The sequence below is a fragment of the Phymastichus coffea genome, unplaced genomic scaffold, assembly GCF_024137745.1.
Source record: "Phymastichus coffea isolate CEN01 unplaced genomic scaffold, Cenicafe_Pcof_1.1 PCOF00174, whole genome shotgun sequence".
Lineage (NCBI taxonomy): Eukaryota > Metazoa > Arthropoda > Insecta > Hymenoptera > Eulophidae > Phymastichus > Phymastichus coffea.
The window spans coordinates 198,527-221,861 of record NW_026706985.1 but is presented as its reverse complement, the minus strand read 5'-3'; the positions used below and the strand labels follow the sequence as shown (position 1 = coordinate 221,861).

General features: G+C 45.6%; 1 protein-coding gene across 1 annotated transcript in view; it reads right to left on the bottom strand.

Moving 5' to 3' along the window:
* Positions 1-10,486: 10,486 nt before the first annotated feature.
* LOC131673369 (dipeptidase 1-like) overlaps positions 10,487-23,335 on the bottom strand; it is a 37,051-nt gene continuing 24,202 nt past the window's right edge. Inside the window, exons 4-8 of the mRNA XM_058951299.1 lie at positions 21,251-21,688; positions 18,122-18,383; positions 14,457-14,541; positions 14,230-14,305; positions 10,487-11,361 (exon numbers count right to left, since the gene is read on the bottom strand). Of these exons, the coding sequence (XP_058807282.1) occupies positions 11,127-11,361; positions 14,230-14,305; positions 14,457-14,541; positions 18,122-18,383; positions 21,251-21,688 (1,096 nt within the window). The 3' untranslated portion in view covers positions 10,487-11,126. The remainder of the gene's footprint in view (positions 11,362-14,229; positions 14,306-14,456; positions 14,542-18,121; positions 18,384-21,250; positions 21,689-23,335) is intronic.

Genomic DNA, 23,335 nt, shown 5'->3' with positions numbered 1-23,335 from the left:
ATCAAACGGCACAACGCTGGATCAAAGAAAATTTGGCAAAAATTAATTAATCAGTAATATCTTCTTGATTTTCTACCTGCAAAAGCATATCAATGACATTATGTGAATGCAAAACATATATATACCTTATACGTTTATCTCTTTTACGCGACATTGTACACTGTTTTGTTAAGTCCTTGGCCGTTTTAATGCCGTGCATGGATATGAAATTCCGAGGGACCGGAAAACATTGTTTTGGGGCCGATTCGATTTGTCTCCCCACTGGTGGTTGAGGGGAGTACTTTTACCAACGTAATTCGTATAGACTGCCCGAAAGACAAAAGCGCACCGTCGACACTTTTGACGACTGTCCGAGAGTGCCCAAAGCTTCTCGCCAGACGAATCAGAGTCTATACAGATTTAAAATTCAATCGAGAGTCAACTATTGAATTCTGTCATCATCATACAGAGTAATCGCATCACGGAGTTTGGGAACCAACGCGATCAGGTAATTACCGATCGTCGTACCATAATCTTAAAAGGATCATCCCTCTCGATCTGTGTATTGTAGCATTAGCAGTTAAATGCTCGGGCGTCGATACGTCGAAGTGGCTCGTGTACTCATTAGCATGTTTAGTCTGGCGACAAGGTCGCGACGAGGCGCGCGGCGCTCGCTCGATTCCACGACGTGTACGTCTAAATTATTACAGCGCGGGATTGAGCCGCGCGCGCCGACATATTCATGGCTCGCATTTACAAGGGGCCGTGCTTCTGCTAAACGATTGTTTGCGAGCCCTCCAAATTTACGGGCGGTTCGATGGGCAGCGTGTTCAGTTTCAATCATAACTCGCCCGCAAAGTTCGTTGTTTGTTCTGCCGCATGACGATCGATGCGCATCGGCAATATGTTATTTTTTAATTAAAAGTACGCTATGTCGGCGATGATATTTCTCGTTGATTACTCGGCGTGACGCGAAGTGCATATTTTTATTTTTATTCGCCGGGTGTGTGCGCGTTAAGGGAGTGTTTTCAAAATATGCAAACATTTCACAAGCGTGTGGTGGCGCTCGAGAGAGCGTTACCAACGTTATACGCGTGAAGCGTACGAAGACGTGCTCGCTGTATACTTGTTGAGTCTTTTTCCGTGCTCGAGCGCTTTTAAATATTTTCCCATCCGTTACGCCGCCGTTCGCGCGCCACACGAAGGGCAGGACTTGCTTTCTTACGTGCAGCGCGCTCTTTTTCTTCCCCTTCGGCTACTTGTTTTTTTTTTTTTTTTCTTTTTTATCGCCCGGCTGAAGTGTGTTCTAAATCCATCGCCTGGCATATAGCGATGGATCGCTACGTTCAGCTACGTTCAAAAACGGTCGATGCGCTGGATTACCCGAAACATAAGTTGCTCTTTTACGGCGGCTCTGCTGTCTTGGAACGTCAAATCTCTCGACGCTCGGATCAAAGTCGTTTGTTCCTTCGCTTCCATTTGAAGCAGTCTAGACGAAACTTGCTCAAAATTTGACGGATCTTTACCCTTTTAAACCATGCGCGCATACGTTTAAACAAAAAATTTGCTTTGGCGCATTCATCTGACGCGAATCTTGAATTTAAATTCCGCAACGCTGCGAGGCGAATCGCGAAAATTCCTCGTCAAATTTACATACAAAGCTAAATAATCCCCTCCGTTAACTTCACAGCCGACTTAGGTAAAACGAGCGCCTGTATAAAGGTGGTTGCTTTCAAAGCGGCAAAGTCGACCATTACAATTTGATCCAGCATTTATTGACAAGAACGAGAATCATATTTGCCTTTAGTTTAAAATAGTTCATAGCGAATTGTTCCATGTCGGAAGAACGTTGTGAATGCATCAGCACGGAATAAAAAACAGATTGATTTTCCGTATAGATCCAAAACTTCATATTTTTGCTTGGCTACTTTTTCTTTACTTTTTTGAGTAGTCAAAGACTCTAGAATAGCGGTATACGTAAATGAACTCATTAAACAGAGAATTTTTATTGAATGTATTTCTTCGTTGCTCAACTTCTGGCACTGTTGTGGTTGGCTCGAAGGTACCGGCTGTCGCGTTCAAATTTTCGAATATAGGTCAAACGACAGATTAAAGAGTTGTGCCTTTTTGCTTGAGTTGTTCCTCGTCCTTTTACTTTACCGTGGTTCATTCTTTGGTATTAATTTATTTTAGTTGCAACGAGAAACAAAGCGAAATGCAAAAAAATCGAAATAAATATACGACCATTAATTCTTTTGAATTGATAGAAATAAAAGTAGGACTAAAAATCCAAAATTCACACGAGAGCTGTTGAAAGCCTCGAGTAAGTAACCGAATCTCGACGTCAAACTCGGGTAAGGGCCTCGAATCAGCATTTTCGAAAATAACCTCCTCTTCGCGTGCCAGAGCGCTAAAGTGTCGAGTCGCCGCACCTTTGGGCGCCTTTGAAGCGCTTCTTGTAAACGCGGGCACCTGCGCGCACAGAGCGAAAGCGCGCGAGTAGCTGGCGCGCGGTGAGCCCGTTTTTGCAGCGAGTGTTCGTGACAGGCCGAAATTGTATCACGGCGAGCTTTTGCTCGGCGCAACTCCTAATTTTTCCGGCTTTCGCCGCTGAAATTCCTCGACGAGCAAGTATTTCTTACATGAGCTCCTTCAGTGCGATCCGTCCGATGTTGCAAGCTGAAGATGGACTCCCCCCATCCATCCCCCGGGGGAGGTAGAGTTTTGAGATGAAGAAATGAATTAGGAAAATTGTTGATCGCGAGGTATTCATCTCCATTGGGGTGGGGGATTCGCGTTCGTCCTCGTCTCGGTAACAGGTGGAATATCGGAAGCGAGGGCGAGAGGTAGTGCGGGCTGTGCGCGCGGCGGACGTTGATTATCGGTCGTACCGGCAAACCAAACGTTAAGGTTTCCCACGCGCGTGTCTCGCGTCCGATCCGCGACTTCCGCGAGACGCGGCAATTTTTTCAAGATCACCGAGTTGTCGCAAGCGCGTACAAAATACACGTCGCATTCGAATCGCGGCGCTCGACAATTGGCTTTCAAGCCGGCGGCGCAGCTGCGGTCGCGCGCTGCTGCAGCGGAGCGCATCAATCAAACGCAAGAAAGAACAGCCGAGGTAACAATGGCAAATTAGCCGTGTCGCGCGCGCGAGCAATTGAACATTCAGCCGACACGGCCGAAGTGGTCGTATATGCGCATCGCGACGAGCGTCGAAGGTCCCCCCTTCCTCTGGCCGATCCTCGCTTTTTCGCCGCAAATGTTTTTTTTTTCCCATCCCGCGCGTTCGGGCCGCCTGCTGGGAATTCTCTATTGTTATAAGTCGCGAGCTACGATCTCGGAATTTTTCATGAGATTTAATAGCGGGACAGCTTGCGCGCGCAGCCGATTCGGCGGGAGCGCGATTAGAATTGAACGCTCCGAGCGCTGTTTATTCATGCGGTATGGAGGAGAGAGGATGGTCAGGATGTCTCTTTGGCATGCGAAGTAGCGAGCTATTTTTAGCACTGGTTGGTCGTCGCGCGACCTTCGAGATTGTCGCTCCTAAATCCAGCCGCATGCGGCGTTATAACTGTTCTTACGGCGCGCGCGTCGATTCGATCGGTCGATTGTTTCCACGTCATTTAAATCGCTTTGTTCTCGCTGCTCGGATACACTTGTTACGCCGCGTGTCCCGCATCGAAAAATTGAATCGAAAGAACAGCGGAGCTTTGCGTTGACGATGACACCCCCGTTCGGCTGGGAAAACACGAAAATACCGAAATCACATGTAAATGCGAAAACGCGGCAAAGAGAGAGAGAGAGAGCTTTTGCGATTTATAAATTTCCAGTGCAGCCGGCCGCTGCGTGTCGTTAAAACGATAGCGGGGATACGAGCATGCGATTCTGTATGCGCGCTCCGCATGGAGATTACTGCCGAATAGCCAAAAGGCATTTTGATTGTTTACGCCAGATTTCGATGTGTGCACGCGTGCGCGTGCTCGATGGGAGTCCCGCTGTGTGATTGATTGGCAGTTTTTTTTCTTTCCGCCTGATACATTTTGTAGATTCGTATTTCCTTTTTTTAGAATTTTTATAGATTGTTGAGCAGTGCGGAGCTTAATCCGACGGCGTGTACGGCGTAATCTTGTCAAGCAATTCCAACGAACATGCCTGTGCCGAGATAGTATTTTTTTAATTTTTTTTTAATTTGCGCCAATAGCGCTGTGAAAAGTCTTTAAGTGAAATATTATCGATTTGAAAATGTGATGCAACACGATGAAATACTAACAATTTGAAGAAACCAGTAATCAGATGGTGTTTTCCAATGAAAAATATTCTATTTTTAACAATAATTTTGATTCGTCAACAAACACAACAATTTACGGCGAAAGCGAGGAAAATAATTTAAGTTTTACAAGCCCCTGTACAGCCTGTTTGATGAATGAAGATGTATTAGAGAACTTCATACGCGCAAAGTTTTCGAGTATATGTAGTCCATTAAGCGTGCGAGTAAAATAAAGTGCACTTCAGAAAATTAGATTGTTAACTCGATAGGACCACTTTTTTAATTAAGAGTGCTCGACTTTCATTCCTTCCCTTTCTTTCACGCCAGCGAATCCCATGGTATGTGGTCATTTCCAAAATGTCCGTTTAATTGAGCGATAATTCGTTAGCTTCCAATCAAACAATTCTAGACTTTACATTGTCAATCGAATGATTGGAGCGCTTTCTATTGTTTATCGAGTGTTGCGCGCGTGCACGCATTAGTCATCGATCAGTTTCCAAGAGCTCGACAAGAGTCGCGAATTCCAATTTTCCGCTTTGACGTATGTAATTCAACGGCAACTGGCGTTGTTAATTGAACGGCCGTACGGCCAAAAAGGACGTAAGTGAATTATTTCTTCGATTGATGATTAGCGAGTTCAAAGTTATTGCATACGCACTGCGCTATTAAACAGGCGCGGCATATTGCGCGTTAAAGCGCCGGCTGTGTCAATTACCGCGCCGCTGGGATCTCGCGCGCGTTTTTGCCCTTTGACGCCGCGAAAAAAACCCACTCGCGCGACTGCACACGCAACGCGACATTTTCAATTAAGCGTCCTTTTTCCACCGACGGGGAATTTATTCGCGCTCGACCAGTTCCGAAAATTTCGCTCGGTGGCCCGCGACTGAAGAGGGGGTGGGAATCCTTGTCACAAGATTGGCACGCGCTAACAACGATCTGGGAGGGTTTCTTTTGTCCTCTCGTGTCAAAGTCAGCGAGGCACATTCTTTGCACACCTACGCGGGTGAGATTGAGAATTTAAAAATTGACGACTCTGACGGATATTGCGATGGCTATCGCGCTTCTCTTGGAATTCGATTGTAGTCAGATGCCAGGCTAATTTGCTTTATTTACATTTATTCGACGAAGAGAAATTCCAACGCGAACTTTCATTTCAGATTTCTATTTTTCGTTGTTATACGGTCGCGGCTGTATCGTCATATATACGTATTTGCGGAATAGGCAGCTGTAGTGAGCTATGAATAGGAATAAACACAGAGAGGAAGAGAAATGGTTGACTGACAATGAATGCAACTCGCGTGGAAGGCATTTTTTGGCTGGTTTGGTTTACGATTTCCTCGCCTACATCTCGATCGGATTCGAAACGCTAGCATCGCGTGCAAGGGCCATAAATCATCACGGGATTTGCTCGACCGCAATATCCTCTGATTGATATATAACGAAAACGTCCGAATGCAAGCTTGATCGCTCGTGAGCGCTGAACGTTTGTATCTTACGCTCATTACTACTTACAACTTCCGAGCAATTTTTTCATGATAACTATCGTAGAGAATTTCATTTTCTAATGATAATTTCGTACATCAAAAATTGATCTGCAGACCAATCGACTAAAATAACCAGAGGTACGTCCATTCTAAATTCGTAGAAATGTATTTTATAAATTTAAATCGCGAGTCAAAAAGTTTTTCACCTAGCACTGGTCAAATTATGAGGACTCCAACCATAAGTGAGTAAAGAATAGAAGGCGCCTTGCAAGAGCAACGAATGGGCACAGGTATTATTTCTTCAACAGACTACTAAAAAAAGGATGTTGCGCTTAACCAGAGAACTTTCTTGAAACCCTTCTCAAGTAATTCTTTAATACTGGCCAATGTTCCAAAATCCCACGATAGATCGCCTGAAAAGTTGTCCAGATACTCATAACAGAGAGAACCTCGTAAATTCGTAAACTAACTCTCTTAATTGAAACAATAAACGAACTAATCCCGCGTGCGTGGTAAGCCCCCTCGGATAAATAGAAGTAAAATAAAGAACACACAGCGGTCGCAAGTTGAAAGTAGCCCCGTTGTGTTTTGCTTGGTGCGATGCGCGAGAATGGTTGTAGCGCTCCCACGAGATGTCCGAGTGTGCGCGGGGGTGTAGAGGAAAAAAACCGAGCAGCGTCCGGCAGCGGTCAGTCGACGCGACGTCCCTGCGTGCCCAGCGAGTTTGCCTTTGCGCGGAAGTGCGAGGCGGCAAAGCCGTCGGTCGTGTAAACGAGAAGGCGTTTCGGCGTCATACGTTTTTTCATCGCCCGCCTCGCTTTCCTGGTGCGAAAAGAAAAAAAAAAGAAATCCGATCCGCTCGCAAACACGGGCGTCGCGGGCAAACGATGGCGCAGGTACTCGGGCGGAACTGACCCGTGGTAAACTGTAGGAAAATTCGGAAGGAAGGTAGGCACCAATAAACCCCGCGTGCGAGCTTGTCCGTCGCGCATCATACGGGAGAGGTTCCTGCCCCCCACTCCCTCACCCTTCTGTCCCGCCACATGAATTATTCAAACGCATTGTGCGCGCGCGCGCGTATATACTCTGTCCGGTATACTGATCGCGCAACGTTGTTAGTTAGTTACAAGGCTGCGGACACAGAGTGAAGTGGTGATTAGATTAGATGCGCGTGCGCGACATGACGGGCTAATTCATAATGCGCCGCTTGATTAGGGATCAATTTGCGCCCGCGCGAGACATTTTTCATCCGACCGGTCTCTCGTGACCCGCTCCTACGAATTCTAATGCTGCCGCGAGCTAAATCCACTGGGGGTACAGCGTGAGAGACTCTATTTGCGGCTGATGCGTGTGTCGCGGCTAATTTTTGTTTGTCTAATTCTCGCTCGACGCGAGAATTTTACGAGGAATCAAGTTTATTTATTATTCTCTTTGCGACAAATATACGCGCGAAATAAACATTATTTTAGTTTCTTATGGTAGCACAATTAAGTGGCGATCGCGTCGTTGGCGGATCGAGATGAAAAGTAATTTGCTGACTAGCGAGAGAGAGAAAGAGGATAAAAAAGCTCAGTCAGATGTCAGAATGAGAGCAATTTTCTTTTATGGTCCGCGTTTTTATGACGTGAAGGCTGCGAATGGGAGAGCTGATTTTTTTCCTCCTGCTCTCGAAAGTCCAGTTTTATTTTATCTGATAGATCATAAGGTTAATACGACGGTGAAAATTTGGTTGCTGTAATTCTTTGATTTACAGGATTTTTTTTAGAGCAGATAACGATCCTCAGATACAAGAGGTAAAAAGGTAGCAAAGCCTTGTGAGAGAAGTGAATGCGCAGAAAGCCGCAAAAAGAGGAAAGAAGGAGGGAAAACGAAGTCGAATCAGAAGAAGAATAATGCAGAGAGACTGAAAGGAAATGGTGAAGTTGAAACAAAAGGGAGGTGGGTGGGCCAGAATGAGCGAAAAAAACAATGTGTGATATTTCGCGCGCACGGCTCGAGACCTGAGTAATTACTCTGGTAATTCGACTCAACAGCAGTAGATCTTCTATCTTTTTTTCGGCCGAAAGCCCATTGTTTCGTATCTTAGCTTCTTTCTATTTTTTTTTATTTCACTTGTGGCTTGGCGAATTTGGAGGTTTCACGCAGCAACTTGCGCGAAATTGCAATGGGCCGCTGAAGTTTCGCCACTATACGCGGCGAGTTTCCATCTGGGTCAGGTGTTTACGAGGCCAAGTATTGTAAAGTGTTGGAATTGGAAATTACTTGAGGAGGGTTAGCTGCGAGGAGTTTTTGCGGCTAAACTCGTGCGGCGTCACTTGGACGTTTGCCTTATTTATTATTCCGACAGGGCTTTGTCTAAGAGAAAGAGAGTAGACCGCGACGCGTCGAGCAGTCCGTATAACGAAACAAACTTGAATATGCTAGATTTCTCAACTTGCGTTTCGCAAAAGCAGTCGTCAACTCAAACGTGACTCCGTTAAAACTTTTCTACGTATAAATTCAAACTTCGCACGAGATATCTCTGAAATTCGGAAGGAAAAGAATGCAATTCGAAGCCATAATTCTAAACTTCGAGAGAGAGAAAAAAGTGGCCCAGAGAGACACACTACCGCGTAATCGAATTTTTCGTAAAAAATTCAAGTTTAAGAAGCAAAAAGCAGCCACTCAGGCCGCCACGGCGCGCACGAGGAATTTAATACGCAAAGGTTATTGAGTTAGCCTTTAAAAGTAAAAGGGGCGCGCGCGCGCTTATATGAAGAGGAAAAAAATCGATTTACCTTCTTCGATGCATTTACCTTACTGCCACTGCTCTATACGGTCGATACTCTTAAGCTTGAAGAGCTTCAATCAACACACCTCGGTGAGCGCCTTTTCTTTTTGAGAGCCGGCGCGAAGACGTGCAACCTAATAACACTCCACTGCTTTTCTTCTCGATTAGCGCAAATCGATTTCGACGGCGACTCTTCGCATTATGATTGCCCGTATCGAATTACGACAGCTCAAGGGCAATTAGCTCGGCGGCCATTCTCGTTTTTCACTTGGACTGCGTGTTTTACGTCCGTTTTAATTAGTGAGGCCGCGCGTCGTTTCGCGCGCACCACATTTAATTACGCACTTCCCACTCGCGAAATTATTGAAGATCAAACATTCCCTTTGCTAAATTTGCGATTGATTATTTAACGGGAGCCGCGCGAGTGCGACATTAAATCATTCGTGCGAGTATTACGGTCGCTTCATAGTAAGAGTACACCTATGTAAATGATGGATCATTTGCTATCGACTTGTACATATACGGTGAACAACAGTGATTTTTCAATGACGGTTATTGGCTGGAGCGTCACGGACGATTCGCACAAATCAAACAGCAACACGTAATTTAAATCGAATCATGTAACGGCCACACCAATATGTTACTTGAGCAACATATTTGGCTGCGGCAATTGACTTTCCGTCGGTCGCCAAAGAACGCTCAATACCCTTTTTCCCCCCTCACAAGCATCAAGCAACGATAAAACCTATTCCCACGACGTATACATCACTGGGACTCCGAATACACAGATATCTTAGTCTCTCATCCTCCTGTTTTCGGATAAGACTGAGTCGTCCTGACTCTATGTGTGCTTGCTACGAGGAAAAATGAGTTTTCTTTGTGGTCGCAAACTTCAAGATAAACGATTCTTGAAGAGAGAGAGAGAGAGAGAGAGAGAGCGACGTCCTTTCTTTATGGGATTTTAGCAGCCTTCTCCTTTTTCTCCGATTGACTATTGTGCAATCGGCGCAGAGAGTAAACTCGCGCGGTTATTGCAGTTTCCACCGAACTTTTCAACGCTCAATTGTTGCCCTCTCTCCTCTCGTGTGATGCTGCCGCCGCTGCTGCTGCTGCTTCCGCTGCTGTTGTTTTATCTTTGCGAAACTTTCAGTCCCGCGCTGCTCGCGTAAAAGAAAAATATAACAAGTTATATATGAGCGCAATTATCGGAGATGCGGGGGATTTTCCCATTCAATTGCAGCTCGCGACATGAAATAAATATTGCAATGAAATAAAAGAAATGTCATTCCAAAGTAATGTTTTATGTATGAATAGAGCACAGAATTAAAACAAATTATATTATAGGTAAAAGTCCAGTTGCAAATGAAGCTCGATCACAGTTGAAATAATGAGTACACAGTGTCAATTCACAGCACTGCTGTTTTTATTTACATGAAAATACAAATTATTTCTCCAGCAGCAGTACAAAGGAAGCTTGATGTGTTGTTGTTGTTGTGGTACATTATAAACGCTTTTTTCTTAATCACTCTGTAAACGTCGTATGTAATATAAAAAAGCCTCCCCCCCTCCCCCGAAAAAGCAGAAAAATCTAATCGGTTCCTCTATACTCCGCGTTTACAAGGCGTGATTTAATTATTAATTTTTCCGCTCGTAAAAGCTATTATTGTGCGCACCTTCCAGTTTTGACTTTTGTGAATAACCAAGTCGACGCATGGAAAAAAAAATGAAAAAATTCACTACTCGTTACCTGTCTCGAAGATACTTATCAAGCCTATTTTACTCTCTCGAGCGCATGGGAATTGCATTTGTCCACTATTACACTGTATGACTTGTTGTTTCTTGAATCGCATATATTACACGAGTATTTACACGCAACTTTATTCGTTTTATTTAGCAAACTCTAACGTGATATCCTATATATATATATATATATATATATATATATATATATATATATATATATATATATATTTACTCGAACAAACAGAAACGACAATGTAACAATGCAAAGTACGCATCCTCGCGTGTGCGTATTTTTGTTTAATTGCGAACGCAATTATCATTAATTGTTTTCTTTACAGAGATAAACCGGCATCGAGCCGATTTGCCATATTCTTATTTACAAATTGTTTGACAAGTTCCCTCGGCAAATGTAAGGTATCTCGTTGTCTAATTCGTCAAAAGAAGGGGGAGGACGAGAGAACACTGACATTTGCCATGCGAATGCGCGGCCTCGTCCCCCCAGTTTTCCCGCTCTACTTGGTGATGCTTGCGTACGACTCGCGATTACTCGTGGTGGTTCATCGATAAATCAAACTGCTTTTTAAGCCGACAGGGAACTAAATTGGCGATAGTTGGTCGAACTGCTGATACAAGCTGTTTATGCGAGCCCAGGACTCGTCGTCACGACGTTTTTCCTCGGCGTAATACAATGTTTCTTTTTGGCAATTGGATTAGCGACACTGCTTCAGTCTTGACATCGCGATGTATTGCGCACGCGGATATGTAGAAATCGTTTACTTTTCTCTGAGAAAGAAAGTCAGTCGGGCGCGGGCTGCTTCGGCAAACATCGAGCGGGGAAACTAGCGCAGCTCGCCGTAAATCAGAGAACGGCCGCAGTAGTCTAAGGCCCGAGATACCTGCAGTAGGCGGTGTCCTCTATGAGTTCCCTCGGTATCCACTCCTCGGCGGGGCTCTGGTTGGCGAGACTGGACGCATGACTCTCGACCTCCTTGAGCACGCGCAATAGATTGCCACCTACCAGTTTCTTGATGTCCGACGTTGGCCATCTTCTGTCTCGCGTTAGCTCTGCCAGCAACAATGGATAACCCGACACGTCTGGCAGCTCCGTCGGTGGACTGCGAACAAGGAGGAGAAAAGCCATTTTTTTTCCTTTTTGATCGATGGTTGCACGGGCTCGCTCGCGCGAGACTTGATTAATCGTTCCAAGATGAATTTGAGTAATTTCGGTTATGTCGTGTATGCTGCAGACGGTATTGAAAAAAAATGAACTTTCTTACTCGAGCCGCGTATAAGTGTGCACGGTCGGTGCTAGGCTTTGCTCGAGACTGCATAACTATTCGTCATCCCGCAAGCGAGTTCAGTTTTGTTTTCGAGAAACCGCAGCAGTCGGCGAGCGAAATAAGGAAACCCGTCGTCGGCGCATTGATTCGTCCAATACGAGGAGGAAAGAAAGTCGTAGAAACAATGCGAGAAAGCTCCTTTCTAAGTTAACGGGGGTGGGGGGATGGAAACGCTCGGCTACGTTAGAGAATATCGCCGAGGCGATACACGCGGGAGAGCAAGAGATACGATCGGTTATTTATGTCCCTGACGATTCGTCTTCGGACTACTAGAGGGAGATTTATTCTCCTCGAGGACTTGTAAATTGACGCCGCGCTTCGCTCGTTCTCCTTTAAAATTATAAGTAGACGCGACGAACGCTTCGGGAAAAGCAAAGCTCGGATCATTACTGCGAGTGAATGTTTTCGGCTTGCCAGAGTTTTCGCGATCGACGTTCCTGACGGGACACCGTGCAAGCGAAGCTGAGCGATCCAACAATGGAAATTACAATGTTATCTATAAAAGGAAAAAAAGAAAGGCGCGATCATTGAAATGAGTACGCTTGATTTGTTGCATTGCGCGGGTAGGATGTATAAAAGAAGACACTGCTGTGCGCAGAATGAATTTCATGAATATCAAACGTCGGGCGTGGAAAATCAAAAACACAAGCCCTGGATGCAACGTCAAATTTCGCATACATTGTAGTACATATTTTATCGTCTCGGCGTATACTCCAAGTATTTCCATGAGATCCTTCTCTCGCGTCGTGTCTGCCTAATGTCAACTCGACGATCCTTCTGCGCGCTTCTTCTGCATTAACCACGCACTCGAACAATGATGCATTGGATTTCAATTTTTTCCTCCTGATTAGATTACCTCATTGCTACTATTTTCTAGTTATTTTTTTTTTTGTTCAACGTGCGAACAATATTTTCTTACTGTTTGTGTGGCAAACGAGTGAGATAATTAGTGCGCAAGGCATTTTTGTTTGCGTGTATAGTTCGCAGCGAATCTATACGAAATTAAGCAGCTTTGTGCAATGCCACGGCTAATTATATCGCGCCCTCGCATGTCAGTAACAAAGGACACATCCAAAGCCACGAGGTAACTAGAAAAGTTAACGAACTTTTCTTTTCATATTTGACGCTTGCGTAATGCGCTGTGCCACGAAAATTATCAATTTCTAATGAAGTGCGAACGGCCTCACAGCCGACGCAAGTAACGAGCGAGAAAATGAATGCTGAGCAGCTAATCGGTTCGTGAAGAGTTGAGTGTGAACTCAAAGCAGATAACAGCGATGATTTTAGAGCTTTACAACTTTCTCTTTTCGGAGCGCAGACAATAAAAAGTTCCACGCCAAAATAACTCGCATATCGAGCATTCGAGAGGTAAAAACTCGAGAATAATTGCCATCCCCCGAGCATCCTCTTAACAAGGCATTTTTCATCCTCGTTTTCTCTCTCTCTCACTCTCTCTCTCTCTCTCTCTCTCTCTCTCTCTCTCTCTCTCTCTCTCTGACTGTCCGTAGCGTGTGCGGCCACAGAAAATTATTATCGAAAATTCTTTGCGCGCCATTGGGCGACGTTTGAAAGAGGTGACTTGACCCCTTTGAGCGCAGAAAATTTTTCTCCTCCGTCCGACTGAATGGTCCTGGCACTTGTTATAAACAGTTGGTGATAAATTGCGAACGTGAGGTCTGCTTTTCAACCGCAGAACTGCTTTCACGACGAGCGCTCCTTTACTTTTCCTTTTTGTTTTCTGGGCCGATTGCTTGTATCTACGATTAGCTTCGTTGATTCGAGTGACACTGCAAGACTTGTGTTTCAACCGATGCTTAGATCGACACGTGGAATATTATCTACGATTCGGTCGACGAGCGTCGCAAAAGGATGGCTTGAAAATGCAGCAAATCGTACCACTTTCGAGTCTGCGATGTTTTGCCACATCTCGTAAAAGGTCGTCACTCTTGCCAATAAAAAATTTAATAAGAAAATACTTTATACAGCTTCGTCCTCGTAAAACAGTTATGTTTATTCGCCTCAATAATCTAGCGATGCGACGTTTCGACTGTCGTCCGACAAGAGAAGTAAAAAAGAAAAGAAGGAAAAGTAAGGTGAACTTGAGGAAATGAAAACACGTATCTTAGGAAATGAATCTTAGTCGGTTCGCAAGGCGCTAATAAACGTCTGGCGCTCGTAAAATATAAAGAATTGCAGTACTAGAGTACGGCTGAACTGGTCCGAAAATTCATCATAAAATCCGTGATCCGGACCTGTGGGCACGACATTGAGAGAAACTAAGACGGCGCGGGGAATAAAAGGAGCTCCCTCCGCGGCGCAAAGACCGACGGTAGCAATGGGCAAGAAGCCGCCAGGATAAGTCTTTAAAATTTAAGGTTGTGTGCGGAGCGTTTACCCGCGGGATGAAATCTCCTTTCCTTTCTCGGCCCTCTGTTCGTTTCCCGCCCTGTTGCCGATCTTGTGTCAATGTTGGATCGTTGACAGTGCTATTTAATTGGATTCGTGCTAACGGGTTTTCTCATTGTCATTAGGCCTTGTGAATCTAATTTGTGCAAGCTTTTAATTTTGTAGAAGAAGAAAAATAAAAAAAAAAACATGGTCCGAATCCGATGAAATAATAGGAAGGTATGTATAGAGTCTCACCTCGATATTCCGTCGTATCCGGCTCCAAGCCCAACATGGTCGACGCCAGCAACCGTCTTTATGTGGTTGATGTGAGCTAAAAAGTCGAGAGAGCGAGCAAAGAGTAGAGAACGTCGCTGTTATCCGATCTCGTAAGATATATATCAAGTGAGTATATAGAGCTTTGACGAGAGGGCCAAAGAAGCGGAAGAGGAGTGTATATGTCTTGTGAGAAATAAAAGACTCACCGATGACGTCGTGCATTGACGCCTTATCTCCGCAGCTGAGGTGAGCGCTGTCGAAGCTCACCATCACCAAGCCACCGTTCAGCGTCTGAAAAGGATAAGATCAGACCCCAGTGATTAAGCTCTCGCGTCACCATCGCCATCTTTTTCGTGCCGCGACACGCGCACCTTGTTTTTGTCGGCGATTCTGATCTTCCCTTTTTTTCCCCGCCTTCTTTTGTCTCTGCGGAAAATCGCGCTCCCTTCCCTCGCCTTTGGCGCCTCGAGGACAGTCGGAAATTGCAAGTAAGTGCAGGCTTTCATTCCTCCTTTGCGGCCGTTTGTCTTCCCTCGTCCCGGAATATTCATAATGTTTTTCGTTTACCAAAACAAAAAGTAAGAAGGAAAGGCTCACTGCCCCCTGAACTTTACAGTGTCTATTTTTCGCACGAACGTGCGACGTACGTATGTCGGTCTAACTTTTCAGGCCGCTAAAAGTAACTTGACATCGGGATAGTGCGCGCAAAAGAAAAAAAGAAAAAAATTACGAGCCCGAGGTACCGAGCAGATGCAAGTAGTGAAATATGCATACTATCGGGCATCGTAATCCCCAAACTGGCTAGCAAAAAATGTTAATTCGAAGCGATGATATTAATACAAAACGATTATCCCGCGCGCGCCGACGCTGATACGAGGACTGAATCATTCAAATAGCTATTAAAACAGCTCCTGCGCGTTATAGTCCCGCAACGCGTATGATTAATAACGCAATTTAACTTGACACCTTAATCTTGGTAAGAATAAGTTTCGATCTGATACAGCTTTGAGCAAACTCTCTCGGAAGCGTCTCTGGCACGCAAACGCACACAACACACAATAGATCTACCACCGTCGTCTTCGAGAATTCATTGTTTGGAAAATGCCAGGGTTATAACAAGTTTATGTGTATGTGTTTTAAAGTTTTACGCGTCGCGTGTACGAAGAAATATGCTTCATAAATCGCTAATCTCCTTCGCCTACCGTAAACGAGCTTGGAATCCGTTGTTCGTTATAAAAGTCTGCATTTAAATTAAAGCGCATTATTCGCTAGTATATTTGCAGGCGCGAGCGTGGGTAAGCAAACCAATAAAACGCACATTAATTTACAGTTAACTACTGCAGACCATTTTTCTGCGCGGTACTTGTTGAAAATATCACTTTGAAAATCCATTCTATCGGACCGTTCGACTGCAATCCTCGCGTATAATTATGCGTACATATGCGGGAGCTGAGTTTTACTTCGCGCATAAAAATCTCGACTGCCAATGCCCTCGCGCATCGCGAATAGCTTTCGCGTTTCATTTATCCCGTTATTATCGTTATAATCGGAGTAGTACTTTGCGCGTGGAGAGCTCGTGAGTGAAATTTCAAGGGTGCAATTTTGGCTTTTCGCCATTACAAATTTTTCATTTCATTTACCCACAACTTTTTCCTGTTTTATTATCAATTTATGTTACGCAGCGACATTGTCAATTTCAACGCGAGAGATATATTTTTTTTCATTCCCGGTATCCCGGCTGAAATTACGGAAGTTCTAGTTAATGCCACTTTGAGCATCGGCAAACTTTCCAGACGTTTTTCTTTTTCCTTTTTTTAAATACGCATCCTTCGTCAAAAACTTGACACGCGCGCGGCAGTTAAATTCATTGCCCCCCATTTCCGCGGCGTTGGTCGTTGGTGGCGCCTCTTGAAAAAAAAAAAAAAAAAAAAAAAGTCGCGCGCGACACACAGGTTATATCTCTTTCGAACATCCGCGCGCTCCGACGATTTACACGTCTGAGCGAACGTGTGACGGTCTGGAGATTTGAAATTAAAATCCGCGCGCTGCAGAGCAACTTGAGGCTGAGGGGTGGCAGGAGGATCAAATTTATATATGTACGTCCCAGCGAAATGAGATTAGGAGCGTAGTTGGAAAGTCGCTCAAATGCGTAGTTCTCTCTCTCTCTCTGTCGCGGGCACGCGCGTGTGCCTGCTTTTTCTCTTTGTGCTTTCTCTCCTTCGGGTCCTTCCGGGAAAAGACACGCTCAACTTCTGCCCTCGTTAGTTTGATTATTCGGTCTGAACAGCTGAAAAAGAAGAGGGGCAAGCTGCGTCTCGAGCGAGGGGTTTTCTGTTTGGACATGCCGTTTGAGGATTTGGGCAGGGCGCGCATGTAAAAATCAACAGCAAGCGCTGAATATTTCAAGATGAAGTTTAAAGCAGATTAAGGCCGTGAGGAGAGTGCAGGGGAGCTCTGACCCCGCAGCTGTTGCGATGATGTGGCGGCGGCGCCCTCGAGCACCAGCTAGTTTCAAGCTTACACCGCGCCCTACGCCAAGTTTATTAATATTACATTATAAGCTGCGAGAGACGTTGATTCGGAGGTGCGCGCGCTGCCGCTGCCACCGCTGCATATTTCGTGCTCGCTTGCGTTAACTTTCTTCGTTGAAATTGTCATGAAAAACTGGGCCGAATGCAATTGCCTTCGAAGCTTCATTTCAAATAACCGTGGCGACGTTTCCCAGGAAGGGATAGTCGATGAAATCACGACAAATGGAATGTTAATTGACCGTTCGGACATTCTTTCATTTGGCGCGTGAGACTTGCAGAATATCGCGTGTCGACAGGCCGCGCAAGTCCAATGGTCAATAAGAAAGTGCCTCGGCGGCAAGGAGCAGCGCGGAAAAAAGCGTCGCAGCCGCAATCTCGGCGAGCCAAGCGCCGGAGGTGGAGGGAACAATGCGCGCGGCGTGCTCGCCCTTAGATAAATAGAGCGAGCGAAAATGCACGCCGGGGACGACGCCGATTCCGCTGCCACTGTGTCGCGCACGTGCACAGCAAGCCGCGCCGAGGAAAAGAGGGAATTGAGTTAAAGCCGTGTTTGCTTCGAGCATCGCGCCGCGCGGTGATAGATGGAGTACTTTCGTGGCTCGAGTACTACTTCGGTGGGCGCGGCGCTGCAGACGACTATCGTGCGCCATTATACCGCGCGTTTGTTTTTGCGCACGCTCGCGCTGACGGTCGAGTGCGAGCGAATTGCAATTGAACAGAGAGAAATAAGAGAGGAGTGAGAGAGGAGTGAGAGAGGAGTGAGAGAGGAGAAAGAGAGGAGGCCGGAAAGAAATTTGATTAAACTTGACGAAACCGAATTGTCAACAGGAATCCTGTGCACATACACACTGCATTTTACCGGGCGGCTGGCGTGGAATTCGGGCAATTCGCTCAGTGAGTAGACATATTTCCAGCCGCTGGCCAACGCCGCATCTTATAAAGCCCCGGCGTGCGGTGCTCCGCTGGAATACTGCAATATAAGAGGCGAGGCCAGCGCTCCCCGTATTCCTCGCCGCGGGTGAAAATCCACAGCGTCACGTGCTTAATCTCCCGTGCACACGCATGTGCGTTTGCGCGTGCGACAACGGCATAAATCGCGTGCCAAGTATCGCGGCCGTCCTTTCCCTCGCGTTTTTCGCGAGAAAGCGCATTTAATTGAATTTCAGGGCGGAGAGATTCCGCGAAGTAGTTGAGCGCGCAGACTCTAATTTGCCACTTGAACGAATTTCACAAAGTGCTCCCCCGCAGTATTCGGGAGGGGCTTCGCGCTGCCGAGTGCTTTTCCGCGCACAGCCGCGGCTCACCGTTGAGACGCCCGTCAAAAAGCAGAAAATACTCACGAGATTGCGAAGTACGTCGTCGGGCACGTTGCTGGAAGAGTTGCAGAGTGCCCGAGCGGCGCTGTGCGAGAACACAACTGGCGCCGTCGACACGGCGAGTGCGTCGCGCATCGTGTGCACCGACACGTGCGACAAGTCGACCAGCATGCCCAGCCGATTCAACTCGCGCACAACTGCCTTGCCGAAATTCGTCAGTCCGTCGCTGTAGAAGCCCAGCGTCACCAAATCCTTGTCGGGGTCGTCGGCTATTGCTGCGTCCGCCCTGCGGCCAAAACGCAACGTTGAGCCTTTTATCAAATGAAACAACATCCCTCCTTCGCTCTCGTCAATTAGCTCCACGACGAGTGTCCACTCTTGCCTGCGAGTCTTTACTCGGCCGCTGGTAAAAGCAAAGTTCGCCAACGTCGCGACTTCGATATTGAAAGAACAATCGACGCGACGAGAAACAAAACGGCATCGTGCATTTAGTTGCGCGGCGTTTCCAAAAAAAAGTTACGCTCGCCAAATTATAGACAATGAAGCTGCGCGAGCGCTCTGACAACTTTTCTCGCCCACTTCCTGCCGATACAAAGCGCGTACGAGTCGAAGCTGTCGCTTTAATTTATAAAAAGTAGGTCGCGCAGATCGATAACGGTATTTTTTCCACTGTACGCCAGTCATTTTTCTTTCATTTTGTTTCCGTCTTTCTCTCCTTCGTTTTTTTCCGTTTCGCCGGAGATTTTATTTTAGAGCACACTCCGGCGCATCGCTCAAGGCAAAAGAGATGGACTAATTTAAACGTTTCACCTCCGTTTCTGTTTGCCTATTTGCCTCGTGTAAACGCAAGTGCCCTCGCGAGATTCGCTTCGAGGGCCATTTCACGGGTGGAGCCGCAGATAACTTCCTGTCAAGGAGTAGTTTGCTGCATGACTCGTATGAACTTTGTAGTTTTTATTTTGCCTCCTCGATTTCATTCGTAGCGCCGAGTATTGGCGATTGATTGAAAAAGTCGTCGGCTCAAGTTCCTCTTGTTATGAATAATTGAAGTAATCCGCTTGCAATGCCCGTACTCTTTGTTTTTTTCAGAGATATTTCTAACAATGGCTCCCTAGAGTATTTCGAAAGCTTCTTAGTGAATGCGACTTGCGTTTAAGAAATTATCGTTTATACATTTGTTGTATAATTTCAATGCACCCCGCGCAATTCATCCAGATAAAATAATTCGTTTTCGACATCTCGTTCTACGAGAGAGAGCCACGTCGCAATCAAATAAATACGAGACTATCTCCAACTTCTATACCAATTGCCAACACAGTATACTCGATTAGCACTTGTTTTCCGCGTACAGAGGGGAGTTTGAGCGCGAGGCAGAGAAATTTTGATTACCAACGCGGTCGCGCAATATGCATATGCTCACGACGCTCGTTGGTGAAATTGGCGTTTTACCTTTCGCCATGCGTCTCCTGAAATTGAATAGTAAATTCGCGCGCGGCTGTGAGAACTTTGATATGGCTTTGATTATTATTAATCTAATACTTCACGCTTGCGGAGCTCAAGGATATATATATATATATATATATATATATATATATATATATATATATATATATATCTGTGTGTGTGGGTGCGTGTGCGTGTGTGTATGTATGTATTCCAATACCAAGCGCTCCAACTCGGTTGATTGCATCTTGATTAATCAATGAATCGTTTGCTGTTGGGGAAGCCGCAGGATTGCGATTCGTTTTCGAAATTACAGGATCAACTTTTAACGCGGAATTCAGATAATATTTTTCATGAATGTTCATCGGGTGCACGGAACTGACGCCCGGAAATTTTCATCGGAGCGACTGCAAAAAAGTGTAAATTTCTTTTCAAAGGCGCAACGTGCCATAAGAATTTTAAAGATAGCTCGATTTAATGCCTTTGGTATTACTTGAAAAGGCAGATTCTCATTTCGTTACACTCGCCTTTTTTTTTATGAAACCGTGACGCGCAACATTAATGCAGTGCCGGCAATATTTGACAACTACGTGGCTTTTATGGTTCAATAATTCACGTATAAACTGACAATTAATCAGATGATTTACGACGAATATTTTCGTATAACCTGGAAATTAATGCCGTCGTAAATCGTCGCGTAATGTGGTGAAATACGGTACTCTCTACGGCTTTCAACAATTAATCGATTATTGGTTATATCTCTCACTTCATCGCCGATTTACACTTGAAGTTTTCAATTATTATCAATTTTACAAGCCGGTAATTCCCGTCGGATTATGTAAAAAAAGGAGAAAGTCCGTAAAGAGTGTCGAGGAGATCGAAAATCGAAAGAGAAGGACGAGAGAGAACGAGTCGGACGATGACGGGGAATTTTTGTGCCGGACAAGCCATTAAACTGCTCACTTTCCGGGAGTTAATTGAATTCAGCGCGAGAAAGGGTAATCTTTTCACCGATCCGCAGTTTTCGCGGCAAGGGCGGAGATAACAATGCGATATTTGCATTTATTCAAATCCTCGCTGCTATCTCTCCCTCGCCCAATCGCACTTTAAGCGCGGAGTATATAAGACGGCTGAAGTGTCGTCTCTTTTGTCCGTCGGTATTAGTTATAAGATGGGGCGATTAAAACGTGTCAAAGCCGTGGGAAAAACGTACGACGGGAGGAGGCGGAGAGAGGGAAAGCGCGCGCGAGCATAAAAGCTAGATGAAAAATGAGTTCGCACTAACTTGGCCATCCGGTAGTTCATCCTCTCACTGGGTCACGCGTTTTTTTTTTCATAATGCGAATTTTATGCATGCACACGGCGAGCCGGCAACGACCATTCAAATTTAACACACTGCCAGCGCGAACACCCGTGCAGCTGCGATTAATTCCTCTCGCAAATGGATATTGTCGGTTAATTTTCGAAAATTTCGAATGGAATAACATTATACTATTATCGTGTGATATAATCCATCTGAAACTACTTGTGATTTTAGCATTGTGATCGTTATCGATGCGTGTGCTGATTTAATTGCTCTTACATTAACAATAACGAGATGGAATGTTAATTATAGTGACGGCTCGATGGTAATTAGCGAATATTTCTTCATCGATCGTTGTTATTCCATATTGTCGACTAATCATTATTGAAGAGAATAAAAGAACTCACCATGGGGTATTACATTTGTGAGTGAGAGTCATGTATCTGGCGCCCAGATGATGAAAGCTACGCAGTACAGCCATGCTAGCGCCGATGCTGTGTCCGCCTTCGATGCCAACGAGACTAGCGATAACGCCGTCGCGGTGAGCTTGCTCGAGTTCCTTGCTCGAGGTGACGAGGCGCATTTTCCTCGCGTACTTGGCGGAGAGCCGCCTCACCACGTCGATCTGTTCCAGGGTGAGCTTCACCGCGTCGAGGAACTGTGCCTCGCAAGGCACGTAAGCCGACCAGAATTGTGCGCCCACTATGCCGCGTCGCAGACGTATGAGGTCGGTTTGCCAACTTGGGCCCCACGACGCGTTCTGCGACAGATCCTCGTCGAACGGAAAGTCGCGCAGTCGCGTGCTGCCCCGCTGCTTTCGAAGATTCCAGGCGAAATTGTTGGATCTGCAGATAGAGAACGTCGCGTGCGTGAGGTTTTTTTTATCGCCCAAAGGAGACTGCCTGAAATTTCATTCTCGAGTCCAGGTGCAGAACTTGGTGTTCGATTGTGAAACTGAAATGTACTCGTTTGGTGTCGTCGCGCGCCGCCATTTCTCGGCAATTCTCGAAGATTCAGCAGCAAAGAAGGCGAGATCGGGACCAAAGTGAGAGCTCTCGATATCCTTCCGTAACTCGTGTGCATCAATATCAAACTTGTTCTCTCGAAGAGCGTTGAACGACGCTCGCCCGTGTACGCGCGGAGTCGTCGTTCAACAGTTCAATGAGCGGAAGGCGGAAGAAAAAACGCAAATCCGAAATCTCCATAGAAATAACATCAGCTGCCGGCGCGCGGAACACTCTTATTTGAAAACGTCGAAGTCGACAATTCCCCGGGGGCGCACACGTGCGTTTCGGGGGCTATCGCTGCGCCAAGTTGAGCAAGTTAACCGGGGCAAGAGCGCTCGCAGTCGATGCTAGCGCGAGACTGAAATTTCCGGCGGGAGAACTACCACCTCTCCCCCGCGCCAAAGTTATTTACGTGTTCGATCGATCGATCGCCGATTTTAATTCAATACCGAAAACTCGAGACAGAGAGTCGTAAATAAAAACGATAAATAAAGCGAGTTTGATATACCGAACGTTGAAATTCGAGGTTTTAAGGAAAAACCCGTAAAATACCGTGCCATCGATGAAACGCGAGAGCCAGCTATATCTCTACGTCTGTAGGTGAACCTGCTTCTGAAGGATATCCTCTTCTCTCGCCAAACCGCTCTTTTTTTCCTTTCTGGAAAGTCATGCCGACTACTGCACTTTTTTTTAATTCGCACGCTGAGTCGTAACCGTGTCTGACTGCGCGCTGATACGATCTACTCGTAATGTACTGGGCGTTTTAATAATCGTAATTTTGCATGACGCGGGGGAGTAGCTGTAAGTGGATTATGCCAGGCAATTTGTCAGACCGGGAAAGTACAAGTAGCGTTTTAATAAGCATAATGTCGAACGTTATGGCACAGTACGAGTAGATTATATCAACAATTAGTCAGCCGAGCAAATTCCCTTTTTGAGAATTGCCATTAATTTATTCTGCATTTCGTAAATGCATCGAATAAACGTCCACTCGGCGTCATTTTTTAATGGAACTTTCGGCTAAACGACACGTAGCTTTGCTGTCGAAATAAAGAGAGGAATTACTAGAAAAAAGGTTCGTTGAAATTTCATGATTTTCATTAAATGAAAAAAAAAAAAAAACAACGATAAACGTTCTCCAACCTCGTAAAAACAGAAGAACAAGGTCGGCACGCAAGCGATAAATTCGAATTTTATCGCCGTCAAACATATATATTTACATGGGCGTTGTTATATTTTTGTTAATTGCCAAAAGCTCTCGGCCATTCGTGCAAAATTCATTCCGTTAGTTTCGTCGTCGGCGTCGTCGCGCGCGTGCGCATTTAAAAGCCATTAATTTCATTATGTACGGTAGAAATTCAAGCTCCCGTGAATTTTAACTTTCATCTCTCGCGAGTTTCGTAATGAAATTACACTTGGCGATTGTACGCCAGCGGAGTTCGCTCGTTACGATTAGCGCGTGCCACGCGCGCTGAGGAAAGGTGT